Consider the following 12,906-nt stretch of genomic DNA (forward strand, 5'->3'; position numbering starts at 1 on the left):
TATTACATCTTCTGTTGACACACAGCCACGGGAGCTGTAATATTCCTGTCAAGTTCCATATGCATCGTTTCCATCACTCCATCAGTTTGGTGGTTTCTCCCACTGCGGTTTTGCCAAACACTAGGATAATTATGATTTCAACTGTAGACTAATGCAATAATACTATCTCTTCTCTCCTTTCCCCTTCTTTGTCCCCTCTATACTTTTTAACATTGAATTATTGAAATAAGGATACTTAAAGTTGAAAAAAAAAAGAGTTTCACGTTTCAAACATGTTCAGCTCTACTGTATCTTGTTTTGTACTCGTATCGATAAGACTGGATCCAGAACCAGAGTATTGTCCATCGCAATAATCGCATAGCAGTACCAGTATGCAGTTAAACCAAGAGGTACTTGAGTCAGTAATTTCAGTACATTAAGGTAAAAGAAGGTATGAAAACATATGAAGGATAATGATACCCAAAAAGTGTATATGATATATATACCTTTCAGTATCATACATGTTCAGCTGTAACACTCGACCTTGTACCATACTCGTATCAATAAGGTCTATTTTCTCTATATTTACTGTTTCCTTTCAAGAAATTTGCCTAAACTTCTTTTATAAAGTATTTTCATTATTTTTTTGTATTTGCAAAACTATATATGTAAAAAAAAAATCTTCCATTATATATTTTCTATTAGGCTTGTATATCCTTTATAAAGGTTATATTTAAACTTTTGTTATAAAGAATAGTATTTTTTTTCAAATGTACTTATCACTTATTTGCAAATATATATATGCCAAAGTCTTACATTATAGAATCTTTTTTTTTTTTACTGAATTTTCTTCAATATCCTTTCAAAATTTTTGTCTCTACTTCAGTTATAAAGTATTAATGAAGAGGTCAAACATAGGAAAGCCACACTATAACATATACAGTACTACTTCTCATTAACGGACTAAAAGGGGGGTAACGGTGTCCGTTGATGTGAATAATCCGTTGATTTGGAGTAGTTTTTGGGTGATTGCATAATAGTGATTGCTCAGCACTAAACAACAGCACCAAAAACACAGCGAAAGCACCGCAAACACAGCTAATCAACGTCCGTTAATAAGAGGTCTCACTTCTTTGATATAAACCAGTTATAATGATATAAGTCTACTCAAGATTGGAGAGTATGTGTGTTATATAGGCTTTATAAAATATGTAGGCCGTAATCAGTTGATTACATGAAGAGGAGTCAGAGTCGGAGTCGTTGGTGCCAAAAATAGAGGAGTCGGAGGTTTTGTGTTCCGACTCCACAGCCCTGCTGAGTATGATAAGGGTTACCATGCTGGATAGAGTGAGAAATGAGGTGAGGAGGAGAACGGGGGTGGTAAGGGAGTTGTGAGACAGGGTGGATGAAAAAGTAATGGGATGGTTTGGACACATGGAAAGAATGAGTGAAGATTAGTGAAAGAGGTGTGGAAGGCAAGGGTGGAAGGAGTGAATGTGAGGGGGTGACCTAGGATGAGATGGATGAAGTAAAAGGGGCATTGGGAAAGAGGGAAATGTCTGTTGAGGAAGGACAGGACAGAAGATAGGGGTGAATGGAGAATGGTTATATATAGATTTTGCTGTCATGCATGAAGGGGAGTGGATGGGGGATGAGGGTGATGGGGTATGTGTGAAAAATAAATTGACGTAGCCCAAAGGAATTTCTCCTTGTCTTTTTCCTTTTCTGCATGAGGGGATGAGAGGGGGGGATTCCTGATTTAATGAAGCAGACTTGCTGTGGATGTGCTGTCATACGACACTGCTTCTGATCCAAGGCAGTGGGTGAGATGCAGGGATGACCCATCATCCAGGAAGTGCAAGATACGAGGGAGGGAAGGGGGTGTAAGGCTCTTTTAGTATTCTTTTTATTTTATTATATTTTCTTTGCTTATGTTATTCCTTAACAGTAGGTCTTTGTGGGAAACCCTATTGATTTTTTTTCTTTTCCAAATAGAATTTGATATATTAAGAAATAAAAAACACTGAAATTGTATCAAGTATTCAAATTTATTAGGCCAACAAGAACTATATGAGGGGGGGAATTGATAAGATACTTATTATTTTATTTCACTAGTTGTAAAATGTGTGCACGCACTCAGGCGCAGAGATTAGAAGGAACAGGGTTCTTCATACAAATCACACTGGAATAGATCCTCACCAATGTCAGTCACCATGTGACATTTGAGAGACCTCATTTGTGAGTCCTCATATGCTTTGTGAGACTCCTTTTGTGAGAAAGCTGCATCGCACAGGTTGTGGTGAAAATAGTGTCCTCCACCACATGTGGTCCATAGGTACGGAGGCTCCCGTCCTCCAATGGCTAGGACCCTTGTAAAGAGCAGAAAAAAAAGGTGGACACAGATGGACGTCACAGAGGTCATGGGAGACTACCAGGTAAAATTCTTAATGAATCTAATATCAATATAAAACAATAATTAGAAGGATAGACCCAAGCTGTTGAATAAGGAGAAATAAAGGGGGAGTGGGGTTGGAAGGAATAAAGCTAACAATCCTCTAAGGCTGTTTGATTGGGATACTACAGAACCGAAACAGCTACAAGGTTATCACTGGACAGTCAATCTGCTGTTCCACTGCGATTCCAGGAACAACTACTGCCATGAGACCATACAGTCTTCTGCTGGCATGGTTACTGCCACAACTATGTGGTCCTCTGCTGGAACTGGTACACTGCAAGTGCTGTAACACACAGCCACAACTATGTGGACTTCCTTCACTGCATGGCTGCTACACATTTCACGAGGTTTGTCAAAGATAACGGCTTCTACCTTCATCAAACAACTACAACTGGAAATGAACAACTGGAACAACCACAAATTAGACTGCAACTGGGGCAGCTACAAACTGGGGTGCAAATAGAAGTAAACTAGCCAAACTGTACTATGAATCAAACCCAACTGGCTACAAGTAAATCTATACGGCAACATGCTCAGCGAACAGATTTGAACAGATGAGGTGAAGAGCGCCATCTACGACTAATTAGTCGTCCACATGGACTGCAAAATGATTCAGGTACTCATGCCTCATGGGATCAAACAGCTTGGGTCTTTACCAGAACAATCAAATTTTTTTGTACATAAACAGGACAAATTCCTTATAAATTGAACTGTAAGAATGAATTTTGTTCACTCATGAATGACCCTACAGGTAAAACAAAGGGAATGCCATGCTGGATTCTAAGTGTGTAGGTATCAATTGCGTAATTGCCTTTCTGCTGGCTTAATCCAAGACATCAGAAAAGTGTGATCTTTTCATCATAAAGGTCATACAGGAATGGCTTCTCTCCATTGTCTATCCTATATCTTGTGACAGAAGTCTTATGTGAAAAACCAGAATCAAAGAGGTCACACTGGAAAGGCTTCTCTTCTGTGTGAGTCTTCATATGCTGTGTGGTATAACCCTTTTATGAAAAAGCAAAGCCGCACAGGTCACACTAAAAAACCTCTCCTGTGTGGCTCCTCATATGGTTTGTGAGATAATTCTTTCTTGAGAAAGCTGCATTGCACAGGCAACACTGGAAAGGCTTCTCTCCTGTGTGGGTCCTGATATGCATTGTGAGACTATTCTTTAATGAGAAAGCAGAATCACACAGGACACATTGGAAAGGCTTCTCTCCTGTGTGGGTCCTCATATGCTGTACGAGATATTGCTTTCGTGAAAAAGCAGAATCACACAGGTCACACTGGAAAGGCTTCTCTCCTGTGTGGGTCCTCATATGTATTTTGAGATCATACTTTCGTGAGAAAGCAGAACCACACAGGTCACACTGGAAAGGCTTCTCTCCTGTGTGGGTCCTCTTATGATGTATGAGATTTATCTTTTGTGAAAAAGCAGAATCGCACTGGTCACACTGGAAAGGCTTCTCTCCTGTGTGGATCCTCATATGCATTGTGAGATTACCCTTTACTGAGAAAGCAGAATCACACAGGACACACTGGAAAGGCTTCTCTCCTGTGTGGGTCCTCATATGATCCACGAGATAATCCTTTCGTGAAAAAGCAGAACCACACAGGTCACACTGGAAAGGCTTCTCTCCTGTGTGGGTCCTCTTATGATGTACGAGAGGTTGCTTTAGTGAAAAAACAGAATCACACAGGTCACACTGGAAAGGCTTCTCTCCTGTGTGGGTCCTCTTATGATGTATGAGATTTATCTTTTGTGAAAAAGCAGAATCACACAGGTCACACTGGAAAGGCTTGTCTCCAGTGTGGGTCCTCATATGCCCTGTGAGACTACCCTTTTGTGAGAAAGCTTTATCACACAGGCCACATTGGAAAGACTTCTCTCCTGTGTGGGTCCTCATATGCTGTGTGACAGCACCCTTTTGTGAGAAAGAAGAACCACACAGGTCACACTGGAAAGGCTTGTCTCCTGTGTGGGTCATCATATGCTGTGTGAGATAACTCTTTTGTGAGAAAGCTTTATCACACAGGCCACACTGGAAAGGCTTCTCTCCTGTGTGGGTCCTCATATGCTTAGTGAGAGAAACCTTTTGTGAGAAAGAAGAACCACACAGGTCACACTGGAAAGGCTTGTCTCCAGTGTGGGTCCTCAGATGACGTGTGAGATTACTATTATCTGAGAAAGCTTTATCACACAGGCAGCACTTGAAAGGCCTCTCTCCTGTGTGGGTCCTCATATGCTCTTTGAGAGTACCCTTTTGTGAGAAAGCAGAACCACACAGGTCACACTGGAAAGACTTCTCTCCTGTGTGGGTCCTCATATGCAGTGTGAGATTACTCTTTGTTGAGAAAGCAGAATCACAAAGGTCACACTGGAAAGGCTTCTCTCCTGTATGGGCCCTCATATGTTCTTTGAGATGGCCCCTTTTTGATAAAGCAGATTCACATATATCACACTGGAAAGGCTTTTCTCCTGTGTGGGTCCTCATATGCTGTACGAAAGTACCCTTTCGTGAAAAAGCAGAATCACAAAGGTCACACTTGAAAGGTTTCTCTCCTGTGTGGGTCCTCATATGCTCTGTGAGAGAAACCTTTTGTGAGAAAGCAGAGCCACACAGGTCACACTGGAAAGGGTTCTCTCCTGTGTGGATCCTTATATGCCGTGTGAGATCACTCTTTTGTGAGAAAGCTATATCACAGAGGCCACACTGGAAAGACTTCTCTACTGTGTGGGTCCTCATATGCCTTGTGAGGTAATCCTTTTGTAAAAAAGCAGAATTGCAAAGGTCACACTGGAAAGGTTTCCCTCCTGCATGGATCATCATGTGATCTTTGAGGTGATTATTTCGTGAGAAAGAATCACATAAGTCACACTGGAATGGCTTTTCTCCAGTGTGGGTTATCATATGAAAAATTGATTCTTTTGTGAGAAAGCTACATTATGCAGGTCACATTGGATAGGCTTCTCTCTTGTGTGGCTCATCATATGCTTTGTGAGTGAACCCTTTTGTGAGAAAGCACAACTGCACAGGTCACACTGGAAAGGCTTCCCTCTAGTGTGGGTCATCATGTGATATCTAAGATGACTAATGATATAATTGTACCACAGATGCCACACTAGGTCCTTTTCATTGTATAACAAGTATGGAATCTACAGATAGCTCCTCCAATGAAGTGGTGATATTTATCTTCATCCTAAAGAAAAAAAAAGTATTTATAATAACATCTAACTCTTAAAGTGTGCAATATACTCAAATGAGATAGTGGATGTTATGTACACAAACAATTTCATACTCAAGTTTGTTTCTAAACAGACCCTTTGCACATGCCATAGCCTAACATAAAATAGGAAGGAACACTAACAGTTACAGTGATGTCATATTCCATTCTACTTTTTCATTAGAAACGAGGTGAAAATCATCATTAAGCTACATGCATACTAACTCCACCAGAACAATTCAAATTTTGCTATAGTTTTTTCATCATGTCATGATATTTGGAAGTGGGCAATGGCCAAGCTGGCCACAACAGTCATACATACATACATATACCAAGGCTTTTTCCCTCTTTCAAGGGAGGTAGCCAAATAGGAAAAGGTATAAAATCATTCCCACCCATTCCATCCCTGAACACACTCCACACCCCTCCACCCTCCCTCCCATCTTAGCACCTCCTGGATGACGGGTCATCCCTGCACCTTGTCCACTGCCCTGGGTCAGAAGCAGTGTCGCAAGACACAGCACATCCACAGCAAGGCCGCTTCATTAAATCGGAGACTCCCACCCCCTCTTCATGCCCCCATGCAGAAAAGGAGAAGACAGAGAGAAATCCCTTCGGGCTGCGTCAAATTTTGCTCACACATACTACTTCACCCCCCCCAATCCCCCTGCCCATTCCACCTCATGCATCACAACATCATCCATATACAACCATTCTCCATTCACCCGTCTTCTGTCCTCTCCCATCCTTCCTCAACAGACATTCCCCTCTTCCCCAAAGCCCCCTTCACCCCATCCATCCACCTCATCCTAGGACGTCCCCTCATGGTCACTCCCCACACATCTGCCTTCCATACCTCTTTTACTAGTCTTTCTTCGCTCATTCTTTCCATGTGTCCAAACTATTACAATACTCTTTCATCAACCCTATCACCCAACTCCCTTTCCACCCCTGTTCTCCTCCTCACTTCTCACTCTATCTAGCCTAGTAACCCCCATCATACTTCTCAGACACCTCATCTCAAATACATTCAAACTCCTTCTCTCTTCCTCTCCTATGTTCCATGTTTCTGCCCCATACAGTGCTGTTGGCACAATCACTCCTTCATACAGTCTCCTCTTAGCATCCATTCCCAAAAGTCTATTCCTCATTACACTCTTTAATTCACCAAGGCATTTACTCACTTCTCTCAATCTACATTTTACCTCCACCTTCATTCCACCTTTTCCTGCCACATTTGCACCAAGGTATCTAAAACTATCCACTTCCTCCAGTCGCTCTCCCTTAATGCTCAATTCCAGTCTACTGCCACTTTCACCCCTTGTACATCTCATCACCTTACTTTTACCCACATTCATCTTTAGCTTTCTTCTATCACATACTCTCCCAAACTCTGTCACCAACTTTCTCAATACCTCCACCTCTCCTGCCACAAGCGCAGTGTCATCCACAAACAACAGCTGGCTCACCTCCCACTTTTCTCCATTTTCTTTAATCATCTCCAATCCCTGACCCACTACCCTTGCATTTACCTCTCGCACTACTGGTAAGAATTGCAGCTGTGAGAACGGCAAACATCTCTATAACGTACAAAAATGTTTGCAAGTCTCAATTTTCTAAAAATTGCTGCCAAAATAAATATTAATTTGCACTACTTATAAATAGGGTTCACAATACTCAATGATAAATGCTAGACGATAGAGGTAAGAATTGCCGATGTGAGGCCTGACATAACTTAATCTAACCCCTTGGCAGCAATGTGCACATCTGCGGGCAGAGCCACCATCATGGACGGAATGTTTCCACTGCTTGTCTTAGCAACCCATTCGAATGGGTTCTCCTCAGTTTGAGCTCTGTTAGCATTCAACTTGTATGCGGTGATTCAAAATATCTTCCTGTCCTAGAAGTTTAGATGCATACACATACCAAGGTTTTCCCCCCTTACAAGGGAGGTAGCCAAAAAGGAAAAGGCATAAAATCATTCCCATCTCTGAATACACTCCACACCCCTCAACCCTCCCTCTCATCTTAGCACCTTCTGGATGACGGGTCATCCCTGCACCCTGTCCACTGCCCTGGGTCAGAAGCAGTGTCGCAAGACACAGCACATCCACAGCAAGGCTGCTTCATTAAATTGGTGACCCCCCATCTCCGTCCCCCCATGCATAAAAGGAGAAGACGGAGAGAAATCCCATCAGGCTGCGTCAAATTTTGCTCACACATACTACCTCACCCCCCACCCATTCCACCTCAGGCATCACAACATCATCCATATACAACCATTCTCCATTCACCCCTGTCTTCTGTCCTCTCCCATCCTTCCTCAACAGACATTCTCCTCTTCCCCAAAGCCCTCTTCATCCCATCCATCCACCTCATCCTAGGACGTCTTTTCATGTTCACTCCCCCCACATCTGCCTTCCATACCTCTTTTACTAGTCTTTCTTCACTCATTCTTTCAATGTGTCCAAACCATCACAATACTCTTTCATCAACCCTATCTCCCAACTCCCTTTCCACCCCTGTTCTCCTCCTCACCTCCTCATTTCTCACTCTATCCAGCCTAGTAACTCCCATCATACCTCTCAGACACCTCATCTCAAACACATACAAACTCCTTCTCTCTTCCTCTCTTATGTTCCATGTTTCTGCCCCATACAGTGCTGTTGGCACAATCACTCCATTCCCAAAAGTCTATTCCTCATTGCATTTTTTAATCCACCAAGGTATTTACTTTCTTCTCTCAATCTACATTCTACCTCCACCTCGACTCCCCCCTTTCCTGCCACATTTGCATCCAAGTATCTAAAACTATCCACTTCCTACAGTCACTCTCCCTTAATGCTCACTTCCAGTCTGCTGCCACTTTCACCCCTTGAACATCTCATCACCTTACTTTTACCCACATTTATCTTCAGCTTTCTTCTATCACACACTCTCCCAAACTCTGTCACCAACTTCCTCAATCCCTCCTCCAATCCTGCCACAAGCGCAGTGTTGTCCGCAAACAACAGCTGGCTCACCTCCCACTTTTCTCCATTTTCTTTAATCATCTCCAATCCCTGACCCACTACCCTTGCATTTACCTCTCGCACTACCTCCACCTTCACTTCACCTTTTCCTGCCACATTTGCACTCAAGTATCTAAACCTACCCACTTCCTCCAGTCGGTCTCCCTTAATGCTCACTTCCAGTCTGCTGCCATTTTCACCCCTTGAACATCTCATCACCTTACTTTTACCCACATTTATCTTCAGCTTTCTTCTATCACATACTCTCCCAATCTCTGTCACCAACTTCCTCAATCTCCGATCCTGCCACAAGCGCAGTGTTGTCTGCAAACAACAGCTGGCTCACCTCCCACTTTTCTCCATTTTCTTTAATCATCTCCAATCCCTGACCCACTACCCTTGCATTTACCTCTCGCACTACCGCATCCATGTACAAGTTGAACAGCCAGGGAGACATAAAGCATCCCTGCTTTACCTCGAACCACCCACTCTCTCCATTTCTAATCCTGACACAAGCTCTACTACTCCCATAAAAACTCTTGACAGCTCCTAGAAGCTTTCCTCCTATCCTGTACATCCGCAAAACCTCCCACAGTGCCTTTCTGTCTACTCTGTCATAAGCCTTTTCCAGATCCATAAAAGCCCAAAAAACATCCTTCCCCTTCCTATAGCTTTCTCACATATCTGTCTTACCACAAAAATCTGATCTACACAACCCCTACCTGTCCTAAATCCACACTGTTCCTCACCAATTACTCCCTCTGTTCCTCTCCTAATCCTCTCAATCAAGATCCTCCCATAAGCCTTCCTATCTACACTTAACAAACTAATCCCTCTTAAAGCAGGCATCTGGATGGATGCCATGCAGAATGTCTAAAAAAAAGGAGGTACAGTGATGGTGGACTGGATGGTGAAGTTATTTAATGTTTGCTGGAGAGAGGGTAGAGTGCCGGAGGACTAGAGGAGTATCTGTATAGTTCCACTTTACAAGGGAAAAGGGGACAAGTGTGAATGTAGTAGTTTCAGAGGGAAGTTTAGATGTAGTTTTCAAAAAACTAATGGAGTTTCACCGATTTAAACATAAATTTGGATCACTGCAGTGGCAATTTAGTATTCCATGTGGAAATCTCAAGGGAAACTATATAATAACTTTTTAATATGATATTCGTGTTTTTTAGCTTGCTTTTCCCAGAAATGAGTGACTTCAAGATTATTGTTCATGATGCGGCTGTGCATTTGGCGCTGGAAAACAAGTTTTGGATTGTCAGGTTTTGCCGGTAGATGCCATCTGTCACCCCAGTCACCGCTGTCACTGTTTCAGTAATTCTCTAGAGTTGTTCTTGCAATTGGTTCTTAAGGCCCCTTGCCTTTTTCCTTCTTTAAGCTTGAGGGGTGAATAAAATGAGGGTGTATTTCTAATCTGCTTCTTGGTCTTGTGATGTACACCCTGAGAGTCCACTTGGAAACCCTCTACATTACATCAACCCACCTACATTCTGATGTCACTCTTTCATTCATCCAATAGTCTTTTACTTCTCAAACAAATGCCACACCTTAACCCATTCAACTCCGATGACAAGATGTCTTGTCATTTGGTCAAATAAAACAAAAAATCATAAAACACCAAAATGTTTGATCAAACACCAGAAAAATATGACGTCAATCCTCGCTTCGCTCGCAGCGAAGCGAGGACTGACGTCATATTTTTCTGGTGTTTGATCAAACATTTTGGTGTTTTATGATTTTTTGTTTTATTTGACCAAATGACAAGACATCTTGTCATCGGAGTTGAATGGGTTAAGGGGGTGACTTTTCCTCCCTGTGCCAATAATTTTTCTCCTCCTCCAGCATTTTCTCCAATCAGAGGGACTATTATACCGTTTCAAATGATACCACCATGTAAGCATTGTCGCAATGGAAATGGCTTGTACACTTAAAATTTTTTGCTACATAAGCTATATCATAACAGTCACCTCTGTTTAACAACAATATTGCAAAACACTCTCCTTCAACCTGCAACTAAGCATTTTTTTATATATACAAGGCACGAGTAAGCGCGTGGATGACTAAACCCTTCCTGTCGGCCATTGTATCATAACATCCTAATAAAAAGACTATGTTTCCTTCTTGTCCCTCTACCCCTCAATCTACTCAGTTTTCTACCTCTACTTGCCTCTGACACCATCTAGCAGCAATACTTCTATTTTTGAAGAAGTGAATCTAAACTTCTAGAACAGGAAGACATTTTGAACCACCTGCACATGCATCAAACACTACCAAGGTCAAACTCAGGAGAACCTAGTTGAATAGGTTGCTCAAAATTGCAGCGGCAATATTTAACATTCCAACTGCAATGGTGACGCTGCCCATGGACTCACGTGTACAGTCTAAATTGTTGCCATGGCAACATTATCGGTGTTAGTATGAATAGCATAAAAGGAAGGTCCTATATTGTTTATGACATGCTCAGGTGATTTGTTGACCCATAAAACCTTCATATGCCAAGTTACATGCCAATTGAGCCAGCAGTTTGTATTTATGGATGATTATCTCTAAATTGACAATCGTTGCCATGGCAACATGATAGGTATAGTATAAAAGAATAGTATAAAAGAAATATCCCACATTGTTTTAGACATGCTCAGATGATTTGCTGATCCATTAAACCTTCACATGCCAAGTTGCTTGTTAATTGGGCCAGTGGTTTGGATTTTATTGGTGATAATCTCTAAGTTGACAACATAATAGTTCCCATGAAAAGACTAATTTGGTATGATAATGTCCCAATTTGTTGTTGACATGCTCAGGTGATTTGTTGACCCATAAAAACCAAGTATTCCAAATTTCAATAAAATTGGACCAGTGGCTTAGAGTTTGTGTGTATTTCTCTACCAAAATCTTTACAAACTACCACCCTCAATTCTTGCACTTTGGTTTGGTCAAATCTAGCCAAAATTCGGGATAAAATTAAATATTGTTACTGTATCTCCTTTATTTTTCAAGCTATTAAAAAAAAATTAAAAGTATTTTGTTTCTAATGAAATTGTCCTTCATATGCAACATGAATTTATTTATTTATTTATTTTGCCTGTACCTACTAAGCCAAACATTTGGAATCCCAGAAATTTTCAAAATGCTGTATCTCTCTTATTTCTAAAGCGATTTAAAAAACTAAATAAGCATTTTGTTTGTAATGAAAAGGTCTTTTACATGAAGCAAGAATTAAAGGGTTAAACCAAACTTGGAATATCTGTGCTCGTACCAACCCTTGGTAAATGTAAAGATGTTCTACCATTTTTTTCTTATAGCTACTGACGTTACTATTAGTTTGTGGTACTTATACCTGGAGTTCAGAATAAATTAGAATGATAAGAGCTAGCCAATGGTATTGGTAATTGCAGCTGTGAGTTTGGCAAACATTTTGATAAGGATCCACGGCCATACGACGTATGGCCGTGGATACTTATCAAAATGTTACGTTTACGCTCAGAATACCATATTCATATATATACAGAGCGAACGAGAATGGAAGAAAAGCAAATGCACTAAGTAATCTTACCCCTATATCATTGCACTTACGAATTCGAGAACAAGGTACACTTACTTAACCTGTACAAATCAAAGCCACGAAAACAAGTTCTTTAAATAACTGACCGAGTGCGACTCAAATGCTTGACGGGCTATGGCGTCATATGTAAACAAAAGGCATAAGGGTGGAGGTGAAAGTTTTCTGTACATCTCTATTTTTCTGTTTCATATTTTATATCGTTTTTTTTTTTTTGTGTGTGTGTTTCGCATTTTCTATTTTTCATATCTATTTCATATTTGTATATCCTATTTTCTTATTTCTATTTCATATTTACTTTTTCATTTTCTATTTATATTTCATATATATTTTTATTTCATATTCGTATTTTTTCTCTTAGGAATGTCCCCTGTGGGACTACATGGAGAAGGATGCCTCCTCCAGTATTTCTCCCAAGCCAAGTTCCCCCGCCGAGTGCTGTCTGGGGGCGGGGTCTATTGACTGACATCGGACGCACGCTCTCAACGCCCGCCTGACTTCTTCCCTTGATATATTCGGGTCAACCTTCCTTGCCAGGAACATTGACCTATCGATACCTAGGTGGCGAGTTCCATGCGACTCCTTCGCGCGGAGGGACCCTGCGGCGCACACTTCAAGCTTCTCCTCGTCATGTTCTTCCTTCCCTTTCAGCCAGCTTTTCTTCACTCTGG

General features: G+C 41.4%; 1 protein-coding gene across 1 annotated transcript; it reads right to left on the reverse strand.

The window, feature by feature from the left end:
• Nucleotides 1-899: 899 nt before the first annotated feature.
• Nucleotides 900-12,345, reverse strand: LOC143031941 (uncharacterized). The gene is made up of 2 exons (XM_076196323.1): nt 12,275-12,345; nt 900-5,635 (listed from the first exon to the last, which is right to left on the reverse strand). Exon 2 carries the CDS (start codon nt 5,344-5,346, stop codon nt 3,472-3,474), a length of 1,875 nt encoding a protein of 624 aa, XP_076052438.1. The 5' UTR covers nt 5,347-5,635; nt 12,275-12,345; the 3' UTR covers nt 900-3,471.
• Nucleotides 12,346-12,906: the final 561 nt, after the last annotated feature.

This window comes from Oratosquilla oratoria, chromosome 12, assembly GCF_046742065.1.
Source record: "Oratosquilla oratoria isolate Oo_2021 chromosome 12, ASM4674206v1, whole genome shotgun sequence".
NCBI lineage: Eukaryota > Metazoa > Arthropoda > Malacostraca > Stomatopoda > Squillidae > Oratosquilla > Oratosquilla oratoria.